At 40.0% G+C, this 20,341-nt stretch overlaps 1 protein-coding gene across 3 annotated transcripts in view; it reads left to right on the top strand.

Annotated features, from left to right (window-relative positions):
* Nucleotides 1-406: 406 nt before the first annotated feature.
* fstl5 (follistatin-like 5) overlaps nt 407-20,341 on the top strand; it is a 747,707-nt gene continuing 727,772 nt past the window's right edge. For 2 of the 3 annotated variants that reach the window (XM_072254700.1, XM_072254702.1), the window contains exons 1-2: nt 407-529; nt 8,458-8,483. In XM_072254700.1, the coding sequence (XP_072110801.1) occupies nt 407-529; nt 8,458-8,483 (149 nt within the window). The remainder of the gene's footprint in view (nt 530-8,457; nt 8,484-20,341) is intronic. The other variant, XM_072254701.1, reaches the window with a different exon arrangement.

The following is a 20,341-nucleotide window of genomic DNA, read 5'->3' as shown; positions in this document are numbered from 1 at the left end:
TGTCCTGACTGAAATTAGAACTTGGTAGCTTCATTTCCTGCAATTGAATAACATATGTAAAAAAAAAAATTGGAACAACACGTATTCAGGCTAAATTGTTGTTTATAATCACTGCTACAAGCATTATTACAGTTACAATATTCTTCAGCAGTGAATTACCATGTGTATTTTAGAAAGCATGAATAAATTAAGCAACTGATATGCTCAATGGTTAAATTAATATGCAATTAAAATACGAAAATTAAATAGATATTGATCTTTACTTCACAAAGTCTGTGATAATTATGTTGCTACTAGTGTATTAAATAGTCAGTATATTCATATCTGATTTTAATAATAATTCATGATGAATGAGTAAACTCCTGATGTTTATTCCCCTTTAGCATTCAGGCGAAGACCAACAATGATGCCAGACTGGTGGTCAACACTTTTATTGCTCTGTGTTTTCTACTTGAGCACTGATGGGGTGCCAACTAAAGAAGGATTTGGTCCAAAACACTATCTGCCTTTAGTGCGCTTACGGCATAAGGTACTGGATGTATTCATTTATACTTGTTCCTCATATGGGCATTTTCTAAACCAAAGTAAGCAAACTGAACTCAAATATTTCTAGAGTTGACAAAATTGCCTCGACATTCTAATTGATTTCTTTTGGAAATACTTGAAATGAGACAATTGTCAAAGATAGCCTCTGAACTGTTCTTGTAGCCATATCATGTGCTGGTTTAGTTGAGTTTCTGATTAATAACGACCATACCACCCCATGCCCCCCCAACTACCCCAGGAGGATGCTGGAGGCTCCATAACAATATGGTTTGTTTCACTCCTGTTGGACCTGGCTGTTTCTACCTCTACTATCACATCTGTCAGTGCATTCCAGGCCCCCACCACTCTGTGTTCCACAAAAACTTACCAACACATCAGCTTTGAACTTACCCCTTTTACCTTAAGTGTATGCCCTCTGGTTGTAGACATTTTGATTGTAGGGAAATAGATACCGGCTGCCATTGTTATGTTTCTCACAATATTATAAACCTATATCAACTCTTTTCAGATTCTGCCACTCCATAGAAAAGCTTCCTAAGTTTTGCCAATGTCTGCTTTGAGCACATGCCATCTAATTCAGGTAGTATCCTGGTAAATCTCTTCTGTACCTTCTCCAAAGCCTCTATATCCTTCCCATAATGGGATAATGGGGCAACCAGAACCGAATCCAACACTCTAGATTTGCCTACCCAGAGTTTTATAAAATTGCAGCCTAACTTCCTGCCTGTTTAATTCAATACCTTGGCTAATAAAGGCAAGCATGCCATATGATATCTTTACCACCTTATTAACCTGTGCAGCAGTGGGACTAGATGTATTCAGGGACTGTGATAGAGGAGACAGTTATATTATCTGTAATGCATGATTCTGTCTGTTTGACTCTCTCAGTCTGTACATGAGTTGGGTAAGAAACTGCTTTCCCACTTTTAATTCAGTCTCCAGAGAATTATGAAGAATAATGCAAACCCGCCAGACCTTTAAACAACTCTTCTGTGTCTGAATTCAATAGCGGTGTCAATATTTGTAGTCCATCTACTTTAATCCTTTTCCTGTATGGTTTGATATAGCTGAGTGGTTTGCTTGTCTATTTCAAAGGGCACTTAACAACCATATTGTTGACACTCTGGACATACATACTGGCCAAACCACATAATGAAGGCAAGCTTCCAGCCACACAGAACAGTACTTAATCAAATAGATATTTAATGACAATCTATTGCTATATGATCATCATTATGCAGAGTAGTTTTACTTTAAAATTTCAGATTATTTAAGCCCCACAACTGCCATTGTCTGATTTAAAATCATGATTTTGGATTGTTAGGCAAGACCACTGGGTCCCTTATGTAGAAATTTAACAAATGCATTGCTGCTCTAGTTTAATGGAAGTTCACTTATCCGCATTATGCTTCAGACCACATAAACTCTATCCTCAATCCTTTCTATTCATTCACTGTATTCAGTTTCATTCTGTTAAGTTAAATTCCAACCAATTTTAATTTTCTTGTGTCTTGAAGTTTTGTCGCTCCCCTTTGTTGAACAATGTGTTGGGATCATCAAAGAGATGTACGTGTCTTGCCAGTATTTATTGTTTAATGCATCCTTCCCATCTCAGGTTATGTAGAGTGGTCCAAATAAACAGTGTACCAAACTCAGTAATCCTGAAAAAAATTGTACATCTTTTAAATTAACACAAAGCCTCACTTGGTAAGCAGTATGTAGAATCAAACAGGCAGGTCTATAATCGACTTAATTCTATAGTTGCCATGGCAGTGACACTTGTCAAAAATCAGCCTTGATTGCTGTGCCGATAACTAGTCTACAAATGCCGTATATGTTAGTAGGAATTTGTTGCTGGCAAAATTTAAGTCACCTGTGATAGCAGTCTAGTGTTAGATTTACATTACTGGAAGGTACTGAAGTTGCTACCAGAACTGGCAGAACTATATTCCTACAGGAATTAGGACTCAAAAGAGGGATTCAGACCTGGGAGGAATCACCTAGCAATACCAGGTACACAACACACATATATGGTGAAAGATAAAACTGAGTAATTTAATGAACTTTCTTATCGAGCTGGTGTTCCACTGAAACATCCCAGCGGATCCCAGCCTGGACCTTCGCCAACAAATGGAAAGGATTTTTAAGGCTTATTGGGACAATCACCACCTCTTGAGATATAACGACATTATAAAAACATAACCACGGAGAGTGCCTGACAATCACAGTCGAAAGTAATGATTTAGTAAAATGAGGTCCCAGGGATTTAGAGATAAGATTAAGACAGAAGCTGCTTGTCAGCTTTTCTCATCTGCTGCACTGATCAGCTCACATGGGCCTTGGTGCTGCAGCGTTCATCTCCCAGAGTAACCACAAGCTGCTGCCACACGCTGTACAGGTCCTGTCATGTCATTGTTGCAGAATTTATCTGTGTTTTCTGCTTCATAAGCACCCTGTCATGAAACTCTGCTGATCTAGGTCTCTGAAAGCCTCCTACCTCACATACATATTTTGACCGTGGCGTTCACACATGAAAGAGGAAGGGACGTGAATCCTTAATGTGCCCATTGTCCTTATATCAAAATGTACACTCAATTCCTTGGTTAGAGGTTGATTTTATTGATAATTATGCCATAACCTGTGATTAATCAATATTGCAATTTGCTTTCAATCGTAGAATGTGCTGCTTAGTTACCTACTCTTTTTACAGAGACAAATGCAAAATATTTAATTTTACCTCACTTGGGAATCTTTTTCATAAACTTATAAACCATCAATCTCTCATGGTCTGTAACAAAATCTTTGCACTAGTTTTGCTGCGCACATTTCTTCTTGTAATCTGAACATGTTGTCAATTCAGAATGAGGCAGAGAGCTGGATCACTGTAAGGATCACAATCCTTTTTCCATTTTCAGCTACACCACCCTTGAATGCAACAACATGGATTTAGTTACCTCATTTGTTCCACTGCGTTGTACTAAATTTTACTTATTCATAGAACCAAAGAATAGTACAGCAAATAAACAGGGCTTTTGGCCTGTCTAGTCCACACCAAATTATTATGCTGCCTGGACCCTATCGACCTGCACCCAGACCATAGCCCTCCATGCCCCTCCCATCCATGTATCTGTCCAAATTTCTCATAAATGTTGAAATTGAACCCACACCCACCACCTCCACTAGTAGCTCATTACATGCACTCGCCACTCTCTGAGTGAAGAAGTTTTTCCCTCATTTTCCCTTTAAGCATTTTACCCTTCACCTTTAACCTATGACCTCTAGTTCTTGTCTCACCCAACCTCAGTGGAAAAAGCCTGTTATACCCCTGTCTAACTTCCGCTAAGGCCCCACCTCCCCCTCGTACCCCATCTGTTACTTATTTTTATGCACACATTCTTTCTCTCACTCTCCTTTTTCTCCCTCTGTCCCTCTGAATATACTTCTTGTCCATCCTCTGGGTCCCCCCCCCCCTTGTCTTTCTTCCCGGACCTCCTGTCCCACGATCCTCTCGTATCCCCTTTTGCCAATCACCTGTCCAGCTCTTGGCTCCATCCCTCCCCCTCCTGTCTTCTCCTATCATTTTGGATCTCCCCCTCCCCCTCCAACTTTCAAATCCCTTACTCACTCTTCCTTCAGTAAGCCCTGACGAAGGGTCTCGGCCTGAAACGTCGACTGCACCTCTTCCTACAGATGCTGCTTGGCCTGCTGCGTTCACCAGCAACTTTGATGTGTGTTGCTTGAATTTCCAGCAACTGCAGAATTCCTGTTGTTTCCTGTTATACCCCTCATCATTTTGTTTACCTTTACTCTCTACAGCATAGGAGAATGAGGGAAGATCTGATAAAGTCAAGACTTATTCAACCTTTTCCTTTCACTCTGCAAGTCCCAGCAACATCCTTGTAAATTTTCTCTGCACTGTTTCAAACTTATTTACATCTTTCCTGGTTAGGTAGGTGACCAGAATTGCTCACAATATTCCAAATTAGACATCACCAAATTCATAAACAACTTCAGCATAACATTCACAACGCCTGTACTCAGTACTTTGATTTATGAAGATCAATATTCGAAAAGTTCTGTTTATGATCCTATCTGACTGTGATGCCACTTTCAAGTAATTATGGATTTGTATTCCCAGATTCCTCTGTTCTGCTGTATTCCTCAGTGTCCTACCTGATTTGTCTCCTAAAGTGCAACACCTCACACATTGAATAAATGAATGTTATTGCTTGGACCAGCATTTATTACTCACCTTTAATTGCTTTTGTGAAGATGCTGGAAAAGCATTTTCTTGAGCAGCGATAGTCCTTCTGGTGAAGGTGCACTGACTGAGCTGTTGGAATTTAGACCATAGACCATGCTGAATCAACGGTTTACTTCCAACTTAGGAAGGTATATGAGTTGGAGGAGAACTTGTAATGTTAGTGCTCTCCTGAACTTGCTGCCATTGTTCTCCATTCTGTTAGAGATCATGGGTCTGGGAATGTTGTCAGGGTAGCCTAGGTGAAGGATGGCCACATATTCTTCAGATGATATGCCTGGTAGCCACTCTGTATTGCTAGTGGAGGCAGTGAATGTTTAAGGTGTTGGTTAGGGTGTCAATCAAATGGCTACATAGTTCTGGATGCTCTGGAGTTTATTGAGTGGTCTTAGAAAGCCCATCAGCAGTGTGATGTGAAAGTGCATCTCGACAACTGCAATTCCAAGTGATAGAAAGACTTTGGGTATCAGAAAGTATGTCACTTGCAGCAGAAGATCCAGCCTCTCAGCACAACATTAGGTTAGTGTCATGATTTTCTCGAGCTGGTCTCGAACAATTCCCTTTATGTGAAGTATGATTCTAATCCTTAGAATGGTTTTCCTTTCATTCCCATTGATGTCAGTTTCAGTGGGCTTTTTAATTCCACACTTAATTATATGCTTCCTTGATGTCAAAAATACTCATTTTCACTTAAAATAGATATTGGTTAATAGGAGATTAATTGCCTCTTTCAGCTTGATAGTGACACTTTCCATCGCCATGTTGGTGAATGAGAGAACACCAATTCATATGCAGTAATTAGCCTGATAGAATGTTTAATGGCTTTTTTGAACAAAGCAAAACTGGGAATTTTTCCATGTTGTCGGGCAATTGTAACAGTACTGGAACACCTTAGCCAGAAGTATAGATAATTCTGGAGCACAAGACTAGGAGCCCTCCCCACCATTTAGCTGTTTAATTGTTCACCAACATTCACACCTGTATGATAACTAAGTTTTGCTTTGATCTGCCTATTTTGAGATAGATTTATTTATTTATTGAGATACCGTGGGGAATGGGTCCTTCCAGTCCTTCGAGCCATGCTGCCCAGCGATCCCCCGATTTAATCCTAGGTTAGTCATGGGGCTATTTACATGACCAATTAACCTACCAACTGTGGGAGTGGGAGGAACCCGGAGTGCCCAGAGGAAGCCCACGTGGTCGCGGAGAGAATGTACAAACTCAGGCAGTGGCGGGAATTGAACTCAGGTCACCTGTACTGTGAAGGACTGTGCTAACCACTATACTAACGTGCCACCCCTTGTATAGCTCTGTCTATTGCTTACTGTATCTTGTTGTTTAGTACTCCATGTTGTCCTGTATTGTCCTCACCAGGTTTGCGTTTCATTTTAGAAATGGCTGCTACTGTTCGCAGCACGGCCCTTTACAATTCTCATTGAACAAGTGTTGGCCCCCTTGCTTGCTACTACTGGCAGAACGTGAGATATGCAAATCTATGAGGATACAGGCTGCACCTGTGTTAATTTTTGTTCTACTGCCCCTGGTCCACAATACCTTGTGGATGCTCAATTCTGAGCTGCCAAAGCTATTACCATTTACTTTTGTCCTTTTGGACAGGTTTGTAGTGCCACGCAAGATGATGGAGCGTGTGTTCGACGTGAAGGTGGGACTTTGCCTCCATAAAGAAGGTTTGTTGGTCATGTGTTCTTGTGGGCTTCCAGCTGGCTACAGGTGTCAATTTTAACTGATGTTTTAATGACAAACTCTGCTATCTTCTTCAGGCACGTCTAGTCCAGTAGTATCTATACTCAACTCCTGTCATCCATCCCTCATGATTGGTTAGTTCTCAACCAATTAGGTTTCTGCTGTCCAGCTCTTGCATAGAGCAAGACCTTTGTTTTTGTTAGAATTCTTATTCTTTAGTCCTATTTCAATTGCTTCCCTCACCAGGCAGTCCCAAAAGCAATTGGTGCGGCACAGTAGTTTTGTGCCTGTAAACTCAATCCTGTGATCATTGAGTATGCAATGTTCCACTACCACCGATTTCTCTGGGAACCTAAATAGATAACACCTTCTATGCTCCTTGATGCTGGTTTCCACCATGCACCCTGTTTGGCTACTATACACTGCTCCGCATTCACAGGGAATCCTATAAACACCAGCAGTCTTGAGTCCCAGGTCACCTTTGACCCTCATAAACTGGGATTTAAACTTCCTCACAGGTTTGTGGATGGTATTAACACAGTATTTCTTCAGGATTGGGGCGATCCTTTTAGAAACTGTGGAAGGATAGGGAAGACAGGTGGTAGTGACTGGTTACGTCCTCGTTGTCAGGTTTCCTGCTTTTACCATCGGTCTTCTTATGGGCCCAGTCGATCTCCTTGGCCTTGTAGCATTCTGTCGGAGCATCATGCCTAATCTTCTTTACTTCCTTGTGGAGTCTCTCCGGGTCCAAAATAGTTTTCGCACGGTTAATCAAAGTAGAAAGAACTACTCTACGTTGGGAGGCATGATGATAACTGTTATTTTCAGTTATAAGTCCATGTGAGTGGGCTTCCAATTTGCATTATTCCTGAGGCAACCGTCCGGTTTCTGCTGTATTAGAATGTCCAGGAACGGGGGGAAGGGGGGCAACAATTCTTCTCCATTTCCACCATAAATTGAATGTTTGGCTGTATGCTGTTCAGATGGTCGTGGAACTGTTGGAGTGTCTGGAGTCCATGAGGCCACTCTACGAAACTGTCACTAATATATCTGAAGGAGCAATTGGAGTGTAAGGGCAATGAACTCAGTGCCTTCCCCTCAAAGCCCTCCATGTGGAAATTAGCAATAACCAGCGACAAGGGCGATCCCATGACCACTCTGTCCGTTTATTCATAGTTGCTCCCCTTGTAGAGGAAGTATGTTGATGTAAAGATGTGTTCAAAAAGGTCACTGGTACCCTTATCAACCATTGACCACAGAAGGACCGAACTGTCCTTAATGGGAACTCTCCTGAACAGGGACACTACATCGAAGCTGACTGAGTACGGCTGGCCTTTACTGGATTTCCTGTGAATGCAGAACAGCATATATCGGCCAGACGGGGTGCACGGTGGAAAAATTACATCAAGGAGCAAAGGAGGTGAATCTGTTTGAGTTACTGGGGAAGTCCGTGGTAGCAGAATACTGCATGCGCAATGACCACAGGATTGACCGACAGCACAAAACTGCTGTGCTGTGCCAATGGTTTTTGGGACTGCCTGGTGAAGGAAGCCTTTGATGTAAGACTAAGGAATAAAAATTTTAAACAAGACAAAGGTTTTGCTCTAAGTAAGGATTGGAATACGATTTTAAATAAGGTGGGACAGCAGAAACCTGATTGGTTGAGGACTAACCCATCAGGAGGGATGGACGATTGGAGTTGAGTATACTGTATATACCATCAGACTAGGCATGCTTAGGCATCAGCCCTGATGAAGATAGTGGATTTTGCCATCGAAACATTTGTTAAAGTCAACATCTGTATCCAGCTCGAAGCCCGAGAAGACTTTGTACATCATTTACACTGGGAAAGTACTAGATGCTTTTTCAAAAGTACGTATCTGTCACCATAGACAACCCTGAGATTGATTTTCTTGTGGGCAAATCTATGGAATAGTAACTATAAGAGGGTCAATGAAAGATCAACCAGAGTGCAGAAAAGACAACAATCTGTGCAAATGCAAATATAAATAAACAGCAAAAAATAACAAGAACGTGAAATAATGAGATGCGAGTCCTTAAAAGTGAGATCATTGGCTGTGAGAATATGACAATGATGGGGCAAGTGAGTGTAGTTATCCCCTTTTGTTCAAACACCTGATGGTTGATGGGTAGTAACTGTTCTTAAACCTGGTGGTGCGAGTCCTGACACTCATGTACCTTCTAGCTGATGGCAGCAGCAAGAAGAGAGCTTTCACCTATATGCTACGACTGCCTTCTATAGTAGAATAAGATATACTTAGGAAATGTGATGGAGGAGTCTGACATGTTATCTCTAAGGTCTAATCCTGTTGCTTGACTAGATGCTCCCTCACGTTAGACACAAACCAGAAAACATTGCAAGATCAGCTGGATTGGGAGTAAATTAGTCATGCCTGAATTTGGTCAAGACTGGGTGTCTTTTCCAGTTTTAATTCTTTAGTAAGACAGCAAACAGTTTAAGGTAAGAGGAAAGAGATTTAATAGGTCCCGAGGAGTAACGTTTTCATCCAGAGCGTGGTCAGGATATGGAATGAGCTGCCCGAGGAAGAGCTTACGGCAGGTACACTACATTAGCAATATTTAAAAGATACTTTGATATCTACATGGATAGGAAAGATTAAGAGTGATACAGACAAACTGGCTAGTTTAGATAAGAATTATGGCCAGAATAAATCAGATGGGCCAATGGGCCCAGTTCCATGCTGCATGATTCTGACACTAATTGTTTGGTTTGCCAGAGGCAATCAAGTGGGATATACAGTAGTTGGAACAGAATGTAGGGCAGCCCAGATAAAGGTGGCAGATTTCCTTCCCAAAGGACATTCGTCAACTGAAATAACCTCACAGGTTTCTTTTTTCATAAATAGGAAGATTGAACAGACTAAGATAATGAAGAAACGCCAATCAAAAGGACATAGGCAGATATAAAAGAAGTAAAAGTGACTCCTAGAAAAATACAAATATGAAATCACAGCAAAGTAGTACAAAGCCATGAAGAAAATGATGATGAAGAAAATAAAAGAAGGCATGAAGGAAAATGATGCCAATCTAGATAATAATCTGGGAGGTAACTTTTAAAATTCAGAAGCATGTTTAATTTCAAATGTACGTGATTAACTGACATAATGCTCAGTTACACTACATTCACAAATGCTTTCTGAAGGTTGTATTTCTGAGATTTTTATCGTTTTTATCCAGAAATATATTGTTTAGCAGCGAATGGATTTCGTATGTTTTAGAAGAATTAGATTGGAGTGATGACTCGTGGAAGCTCCTTCTAAAAGATGATAGATATCTGCTGAGTTGAAACTTTTATCATGGTTCTATATGTGGTCAAATTGTATCATTGTAGTTGATTCTTTTTACTAACTAAGCAGGAGCAAAGTAAAGTTGACAGAAATGAATATTAGAACATTTACTCCTTTGGAGAAAAATTTGCCCTTGAAGTTTCCATCAGTGACGCCATGCTGAGATGGGACTTGTGCCAAACTACCCAGGACATTTAGATTTTTCCTTCAGCTATAGGGTTGACTCATTTTCATATTATCACCATCAGCTGCATGCTACTCTGTAACCTGGGAACGTTGCACTGACATGGCTGCAAATTTAAACGGCAGTCTTCAGAAAGCATTGACGCCCTGAATATTTCAAGACTGGGCTGGAAAATAACAAAATCAAGTGTTCTGTTTGACTGATTGACTGCCAGGCAGCATTTTGCAAGGTGTTAAATCGTAACAAAGAAATAGGCATCTTCTGAAGGAAGAGGTGGAAAACAGAGCCTCAGGTATTGCTGGAGGCAGTAAAGTCCTGTGGTGCCATTGAAAGAATCAAAAGTTTTGCATGGGCCGCAAGTAGGGAAATTCGAGAACTGAAGTAAAACCCTATCAGCCAATTAAGAGGGAAAACTATAGGGATGTGGTTCAAAAGAGGGTCACTTATTGAGGGAGATACCTACAGGTACAAGAGATGACTCAAACTCTGACTTCACTCCCAATTCGCTGAAATTGTTCCTTTATAAAATTGTAAATTAAATGGCCCTCTGAGGGTTGGGGTCGACCAGGGATATTGTGTCCCAGCTGTCAAAGTCGATACACAAGCTGTTGCCCATGCAGTTGATGAATCTAAAGGAACGGCAAAGACTGATACAGTTTGGCACCGGTGGTCGAACTGTAGCAGTGTTGCAGGAGTTGCCAGTCAGCCTTGAACTCAATGTAGTAGGGATTCCAGCTCAAATTAATTAGGCACAACTGACCACGCACAAAGCCATGTTGACTATCTCTAATCAGTTCCTGCAACACACATCAAAGTTGGTGGTGAATGCAGCAGGCCAGGCAGCATATCTAGGAAGAGGTACTGTCGACGTTTCGGGCCGAGACTCTTTGTCAGGACTAACTGAAGGAAGAGCTAGTAAGAGATTTGAAAGTTGGAGGGGGAGGAGGAGATCCAAAATGATAGGAGAAGACAGGAGGGGGAGGGATGGAGCCAAGAGCTGGACAGGTGATTGGCAAAAGGGATATGAATTCCTGTCCTGTCCCTTTCCTAATCAGTTCCTGTCTATCCAAATACTTATGTATTGGTCTCTTAGAATACCTTCTATTAACTTTATCATGATTGATGTCAGGCTCACCAGCCTATAATTTCCAGACTTATTCTACAACCTTTCTTAAACAATAGAACAACATTAGCCATCCTCCAATCCTCCGGCACCTCACCTGATGCTAAGGATGATTTAAATATATCTGTTAGAGCCCCTGCAGATTTTGCACTTGCTTCCCACACCTTGTCAGGCCCCAGGGATTTGTCCATCCTAATTTGCCTCAAGATGGTAAACACCTCCTCTTCTCAATCTGTATTGGGTCCATGACCTTGCTGCTACTTTGCCTCACTTCTATAGACTCTACGTGCGTCCCCCAAGCAAGTGAGATCCCTTTTAAGATCTCCCCATCCCTTTTGACTCCATGTTTAGATTACCTTTCCGATCTTCTAGGGGACCAGTTTTGTTCCTTGCGATCCTTTTGATCGTAATATATCTGTAGAATAATTTAGGATTCTTCACGTTGTCTGCTAGAGCAATCTCATGTCTTTTTTTAGTTCTGATTTCTATCCTAAGTGTTCACTTGCATTTCTTCTACTTCTCAAGTACCTCATTTGTTCCTATGTGCCTATAACCACTATGCAGCTTCTTTCTTTTTCCTAACCAGGGCCTCAGTATGCCTCAAAAACCAAGGTTCCCTGAACCTGTTATCCTTGCCTTTTATTCTGACAAGCACATACAAGCTTTGTACTATCAAACTTTCACTTTTGAAGTTTTCTCACCTACCAAGTTCACCTTTGCTGGAAAAAAAACCTGTCTGAATCCGCAGACATCAGGACTGCTTTACTTACAGTGCAGAAGGGTAATGTTTGAAGCAGCAACAGCCAAAGCTGCTAGGTGAAGTGACGACCTAGCAAATGTGAAACATAAATTTACATCGCAATAAAGAAAGTTATTTGACCTCAAGCAACAGACCACAGTAGTCTGTTACATTAAATTGTGAATGGTACTAAGCAAATAATTAGTTCAGCTTCAAGACAGCATCTTTCCTAAGATAACATTGAAGCATTGACAAAGCTGTTCAGCCTGAGTGCTAAATGGGCGATCAAACTTGACTTCTGACTGACGTCCCTGTCTCAACACTGTAGCCATGCTGCCACAGTATAGCAAAACAAAACTGGCAACTACCCAACAATGTGGAAGATTGTTAAATATTGTCCAATCAGTCTATTCTTGTTCACCAACCGAGTCATGAATTGTATCAGCAATAGGTGGTAGGTTGTACTTTCCAACAACCTTCTCCACGTATCTCATTTCATTTTTTTTAGGGGCACTCTGCAGCAGATCCTATAACAGCCTCCACTTCTTAAATGTATTGATCCATTTTGAGAAGTGTTCTCAACCATTGCGCAGTCCAGTCAGAATTTCACAAATATTTATTTATCCTGATCATCAATGAGGGCCAACCGTATTTTTGAGAAAATGGGAAAAGCTATATTTGTTATTTGCTCTCCACAGCATTCAAATAACACTTGGATAAAATGATTATGTTTATTGAAATCTGATTGCCTGTGTAAACAACAGTAATCATTGTGCAAGAATGGAAGAACACATTCCACATACTTGTATCTTTTTCATGGCAAAAAGCATAACATGTTTCAGCTACACAATCTTTACTATTGGGAACATACAAATCAGATAGATTCTGAATCAAGAATGGAGAAATTGGATGAAGGCAATGTAGGTAATATGGTATAGATAGACTTTCAAAAATCAAGTGATAAGTTATCTCATTATGGACTTCTATGGATAAGGTGAATATCATGGGACTAATGGGTACAAGCTCTGTACATACAAAACAGACTCAAGGCAATAGAAGACATCAGTGGTGAGTAGTTTTCTTTCAGACAAGTGAAGAACGTGAAGTGTGTCATCCAGGGGCTGATGTTGTGGTCACTGCTTTATCAGATAGTTATTAACGTCTTTGTCTTTGATGTATGAAGCATCATTTTGAAGTTTGCAGATAATAATAATCTCAAAGCATATAACAGACAAAGGGGAGAATAGTAATAAACCAGTTACAAAAAAGCAAGCTACTTTATAGCAGTGAAGTACTTCATTTTGGTAAGAAGGTGATTTAAATGTAAATTGTAAAAGGAATCACAGAAAGCATAAGGCAAGGAGTAAATATACAAATATGAAGGTGCCTGGAAGTAAGTTGGGGGGGGGGGGTTCGAAGCATAGAGATGGAATGTACTCATTTGTTTGCGCTAAACAGAATGTGAACTAACTTCCAAATTTCAGTATGGTGGAACTGGAGTCTACCAAACTTTCAGCTTGAGTAAATGAGAATGAGTTTTATACCTCACAGCAAGGAAACAGTGCTAAATCTCCATAAAATGCTCATTGGCCCCGATTGCTGCCAACTCTGGATAATACATTTCAGGAAATTTCAGGACTTTAATGGAATAGGTACAAATTAAATGTACTTGGACAGTGTCAGAAATGAGGGACTTCAGTTAATGTGAAGAATCTAAACAAAAGTATGTTTGCTCTTTACAGAACACTAAAAGTTAAGAGATTTAGAGAGATCTTCAGCATAATGTTAACATGTTTCCAGTGGCAGTGACAAAATAATCAGTAAGCAAATAATACAATTAAGGGTGAATGAAACAAGAATCAGAAGTGACGTGTTTTTCTTGATTGCCACACAGCAAGTTTATATGAACTAGAATACAGCAGCTGAGTGATTGATGGGAACCTACTTAAGGGTGGATTTCAGAAACACAGTAGATAAACATTTGAAACTACTGCAGGGAAAGAGTAGAGCATTTAGAGATGTGCTCTTTTAGAGAGATGGCACGGGCACAAAAGATGAAATGAATGAATTCTCTGTTTCATTATTCGACAATTCAACCTCCAAGAACACAATTCTTTCTTCGTTTTGCAAATTAATATGAAACTAGTAAACAGCACAATGAAAATTCTCAATGCATATTGAAAAACAAAGGCCACAAATACTGGGAATCAAAAATAAAAACAATTTACTGGAAAAGGTTCAGGTCATGGTGAAAAGAGAGAGTTAGTGTTTCATGTAAGTGACTCTTCTTGCTCCACAAAATCTGTCTGACGTGCTGAGGAGTTTGAGTACTCCCTGGCCCTTGAAAGCCCAAGATGCAAAAGAGGAATTTGGAATGCAAATGAAAATCTCAAATCCATTCATTGGGGGCACAAAGAATCCAATGTAAATGATAGAAGGAGTGCACTTTCTCCTAGTTGTACCCATCTGCCATGTTCAGCATCTTACACTTTCTGTGGGGATAGAATGCAGGATCCACAGACCATGACCTATAGAACTGGATCCTGCAAGCACTGACTAAGAAGGAAATGGTTAACATTGTAGTTTTGACATAATCACTAAAAGTTTTTTAAGCTATAAATTAAAACATATTTTCAACTTAATCAAACTTGTATTTTCTTTTCTTTGTTCTCATAATTCAAAGATTTTTTTGGTATTTTTCTACTGACTGATGTGGTCAATTTTATGTGTTTTATCTTTTTCTTTCTGATCGATTTAAAAACTGCCTCCTGACCTTCACCATCTGCTTTGGTGAAAAAAAGAATCATTTCATTAGATCATTAGACCTCATTTCTCCTCCACCGCCCCACCCAAATGACAAAGATCTCAAAGCCGGTCTAATAATGCCATGGATACAAGAAATCAATCAAGCAGCACTGCCAGTCAATGAAAAGTTAGAGTATAAAGTTATTACTCATCTCGCTGCAGAAATTTCATTTTGTGTATTTTCAGTAAGTAAAGGACATAAATTAATACCCCACAATTATGAAATAAAAATCGTGAAATTGATATTTATTGACTTTTATTTTGTTCCTATTTAATTGCAGCAAGATGGAAGCCCAGAAAGCATTAGATTAAAAGGTGAGTAATCAATTTACTCATGGATTTCTGGATTTCACTGACTATTTACCAGATTGAAATTACTGTATAAAAATAACTTCTTTGTCATCTGTTTGCTTTTTATAGTGTTGATCATAGAATCAATCACAATTTGCAGGGATATGCTGATATTACCAGAATCATATGTGCTATTTTGTGGAGTTGCAATTAAATCAATCAAATGAAAATTGGATAACTTTGGGTGTTTACTGCTCAAGTTAAAATTAGCCCAATAAAGTTGTGGAAAAGATCGGTTAAACTTAAGAATGGAAGGCTTGAACCTGGAAACTGAAGCACATAGTTCCTGTTTCTTCTGTACAAGTTGCACATTAGGATTGTTTTGTGCATGTTTTAAAGCATTTCTTATGGAAACCCACCAAATGATAATTTGGATCGGACATTTCTAGGTGCTCTCTATCGTGCTATGCCAGATGTTTATAGATATGTAAAAAGGAAAAGACTGGTAAAGACAAATGTAGGTCCCCTGCAGACAGAAACGGGTGAATTGATTATGGGGAGCAAGGACATGGCAGACCAATTGAATAATTACTTTGGTTCTGTCTTCACTAAGGAGGACATAAATAATCTTCCAGAAATAGTAGGGGACAGAGGGTCCAGTGAGATGGAGGAACTGAGCAAAATACATGTTAGTAGGGAAGTGGTGTTAGGTAAATTGAAGGGATTGAAGGCAGATAAATCCCCAGGGCCAGATGGTCTGCATCCTAGAGTGCTTAAGGAAGTAGCCCAAGAAATAGTGGATGCATTAGTGATAATTTTTCAAAACTCGTTAGATTCTGGACTAGTTCCTGAGGATTGGAGGGTGGCTAATGTAACTCCACTTTTTAAAAAAGGAGGGAGAGAGAAACCGGGGAATTATAGACTGGTTAGCCTAACGTCGGTGGTGGGGAAACTGCTGGAGTCAGTTATCAAGGACGTGATAACAGCACATTTGGAAAGCGGTGAACTGATCGGACAAAGTCAGCATGGATTTGTGAAAGGAAAATCATGTCTGACGAATCTCATAGAATTTTTTGAGGATGTAACTAGTAGAGTGGATAGGGGAGAACCAGTGGATGTGGTATATTTGGATTTTCAAAAGGCTTTTGACAAGGTCCCACACAGGAGATTAGTGTGCAAACTTAAAGCACACGGTATTGGGGGTAAGGTATTGGTGTGGGTGGAGAATTGGTTAGCAGACAGGAAGCAAAGAGTGGGAATAACCGGGACCTTTTCAGAATGGCAGGCGGTGACTAGTGGGGTACCGCAAGGCTCAGTGCTGGGACCCCAGTTGTTTACAATATATATTAATGACTTGGATGAGGGAATTAAATGCAGCATCTCCAAGTTTGCGGATGACACGAAGCTGGGTGGCAGTGTTAGCTGTGAGGAGGATGCTAAGAGAATGCAGGGTGACTTGGATAGGTTGGGTGAGTGGGCAAGTTCATGGCAGCTGCAATTTAATGTGGATAAATGTGAAGTTATCCACTTTGGTGGCAAAAATAGGAAAACAGATTATTATCTGAATGGTGGCCGATTAGGAAAAGGGGAGATGCAACGAGACCTGGGTGTCATTATACACCAGTCATTGAAAGTGGGCATGCAGGTACAGCAGGCGGTGAAAAAGGCGAATGGTATGCTGGCATTTATAGCGAGAGGATTCGAGTACAGGAGCAGGGAGGTACTACTGCAGTTGTACAAGGCCTTGGTGAGACCACACCTGGAGTATTGTGTGCAGTTTTGGTCCCCTAATCTGAGGAAAGACATCCTTGCCATAGAGGGAGTACAAAGAAGGTTCACCAGATTGATTCCTGGGATGGCAGGACTTTCATATGAAGAAAGACTGGATGAACTGGGCTTGTACTCATTGAAATTTAGAAGATTGAGGGGGGATCTGATTGAAATGTATAAGATCCTAAAGGGATTGGACAGGCTAGATGCAGGAAGATTATTCCCGATGTTGGGGAAGTCCAGAATGAGGGGCCACAGTTTGAGGATAGAGGGGAAGCCTTTTAGGACCGAGATTAGGAAAAACTTCTTCACACAGAGAGTGGTGAATCTGTGGAATTCTCTGCCACAGGAAACAGTTGAGGCCAGTTCATTGGCTATATTTAAGAGGGAGTTAGATATGGCCCTTGTGGCTACGGGGGTCAGGGGGTATGGAGGGAAGGCTGGGGCGGGGTTCTGAGTTGGATGATCAGCCATGATCATAATGAATGGTGGTGCAGGCTCGAAGGGCCGAATGGCCTACTCCTGCACCTATTTTCTATGTTTCTATGTTTCTATGTTTCTCTAGCACCATTCATTCTGAAGTTATGTCATAATCAATCTGCCGGATGTTCATCCAAACAGTAATGGGCAAAGTCTAATCAGCATTTCTAACTCTGAGTTGTGCAGTCTCTGTGCAGCACCCATTCAGTGCATCAAATCAGGGTAAATATTTTAAATGAATTATTTAATTGATTCATGATCTTGTACTTGTGAAATGTTGTTCTTGGGTGAATTCCTGCCAGTACCCTGAATCTGTGGAAGTTCCTGATCTCTACTTATTCAGATTTACAGCACTTTTGTTTTAGTTTCTATCTTGTTACACACTAAGGCTAAAGAAGGACTCAGCATATGTACTTTTTGCGTAGAAGAATTTCACTGGGACATGCCACCTCTGTTGTATAACATTTTGTAACATGTACTGAACCCTTGCTGCCAGGGTGCAGTGGCATCCACACCGGACTTTGAGGTGAGTAGTCCCAGGCTGGAATCCTGCAAGCTCCTTGCTCGCTTTCTGTCTGTGCTGGGTTGAGCATCAAGCTAGCAACTCGGCTTCGTAAAAAAAACAGATAACATTTCTGAAGAACTGGCAAGTTTGCCACCCGACGTGCCAAAACCATTCTGGATTTGCGGTTTTAAAAATAAATTCCTATTTCTTTTAACCTTATGTTATTAATCCTAAATCAGGAACTTAAATAGACAGGGTTGAAACATTTAACACAATTTTGCTAATCCAGTTGAAGTATTTGGAAATGTGTCCACAAATCATGGTAAGCTATTCTGTCTGAACAGCCTAAGTATATGGATTGTGGCAGTGTGCAAGGAAGTGTTGATTATTATCACTTGCATTGTATTTGTCAAGTGATGAAAATTATTTCAAATAAGGTTTCACAAAGGAAAAACATGTAAAATCTGTCAGAGTAGCACTTGCAGAGATTAAATGCCTCGAATTGATGAATGGCATAAGATTTTGTTTTACCATTAACTCAAAGCAGTTAACCCAAGTGTGTATTTTAACTTGTAGATTGACTGAAATATATTTTAACCTCAGAAGTGCCCCAGTTTAATATGCACCCAGTGGCCACGTTATTAGGTACAGGAATGGAACACGGTGTGATCTTCTGCTTCAAAGTTCACTGTGTTGTACATTAAAAGATGTTCTTCTGCACACCACTATTGTAACATGTGGTTATTTGAGTTACTGTCACCTTCCTGTCAGCTTGAACCAGTCTGGCCATTCTCCTCTGACACCTATCGTGAACAAGCCATTTTTTTGCTGCTTCCTGGATGATTTTTGTTCTTCACAGCATTCCCTGTAAACTCTAGAGACTATTAGACATGAAACCCCATGAGATCAGCAGTTTCTGAGATACTCAAACCACCCTGTCTGGCACTAATGATCATTCCATGATCACAGTCGCTTAGATTATAGTTTCTTCCCCATTCTGATGTTTCATCTGAACACCAACTGAACCTCTTGACCAGTTCTACATTGAGTTGCTACCATATGTTTGGTTGAATAGATATTTGCATTAATGAGCAGGGGGTCTAGAGGTGTACACAATAAAGTGGTTACTAAAGAATATTTATGTAATCAGTAAGAAAGGATGTAGATATATTTGGTAGGAAAGGATGCAGTTTAGCTCAATGAATATTTCCTTGATACTCATTGCAAATGTTCACAAACCAATTTCATGGAAAAGTGAGAGAAGCACATTGTTTTTATATTCCCTCCATGAGAAGACGTTGCTAATATTAATTTTTTTTAGGTCTTGGAGCTCCTATCTGTTGAGAAAACAGTTGGAAAAACCACTTATGTACACTTACAATTTTCCATTATGCCAAAGCCAACATTCAAGTTTTTCTAATGCATGCATGTATTTATTTTGCAAAGACTAAAGAAAAATAGAGAACGTTACATAATACTTACTGTGCAGAAATGTGCCATCTGGTCTAACAGGTCTTGCCAATGTTGGGGCCATGTGAGCCTCCTCAGAGTTACTTCAATCTCTCTAAACATGTTTGTAATAAACTTCTTCATATTCATTCACTGCAAATGAAAGTTTTCCATTTCTCACAATGTGGCAGATAGACTCTGTCCACCACTACAACACTGTATGGTTCAAATAGAGAAGAGATTGTGCTACTGAGTAATCCTCTTGGATTTTATGTGAAATGTAGCCTAATTATTTAAATGGATATTATATGGAAATTTATTCTGCACCTGCTAGTGAAATGAATACAGACATTGTTTTTATTAGAATAATTCTAAACTACTCACTTACTTGGGGAATTGTCAATTGCAATTGTTATTTTCACAAAAGAAAATGGCTGGTTGTGAGAAGGGTGGAATAGCTAACTACTTATTTAACTAAATAAAATTTGACTTAAGTATTGAAGAACTGCAGTCCAAAATTATTGGCACTTGATAGTTAATAGTATTTTAAACTAACACTTTCCAGCAACATGGCTGTTTCTTGGTTGAACAAACTATCAACATTTGTCCTTGCAGAATTATTCTGGAAGTCAGTTGCAATGTAAAACATGACATAGTTGCATAGTATATTCATTTTCAACACCAAAACTAAGAAATTTTCTTGGGCATTTCATTTTATGGTTGCCTTCAAAGTTAATACCTTTTTATTTTAATTTTGGGAAGGATAAGAACAGCAGGATCAAGAAGCAAGCTCCGTAGTCATAGTGATATTTCCAATATTGAGCTCCTTAGACGTAACAAATTGGTGTGGGTTAGTGAGTGAAGAAGAGATCAAGGGAAAGGGAAGAAGATGATTGTAGATTTAGAAATGACAAATAATTATCCACTGCTCCCATTCATGACTCCCAGTAGAGCTCAGAGAAAGACAAATGAAAAAAGGCTGCAATGATTGGCTAAGACTTAACATCGTAGTCTGATCCCACCAAGCTCACTGTCCCAATACCATTACCAAAACCCCACTCCTCTCATCACACTCAAGTACTTTCCTAATGCTTCATTTCAAGACCACATGTGATTCATGTGCCCATGGGAAGAAAGGAAAAGGGAAGGAAACAC

The sequence above is a fragment of the Mobula birostris genome, chromosome 4 (assembly GCF_030028105.1).
Source record: "Mobula birostris isolate sMobBir1 chromosome 4, sMobBir1.hap1, whole genome shotgun sequence".
Lineage (NCBI taxonomy): Eukaryota > Metazoa > Chordata > Chondrichthyes > Myliobatiformes > Myliobatidae > Mobula > Mobula birostris.
Note: the sequence above shows the minus strand (reverse complement) of the source record. Positions and strands in the feature narration are given on the sequence as shown.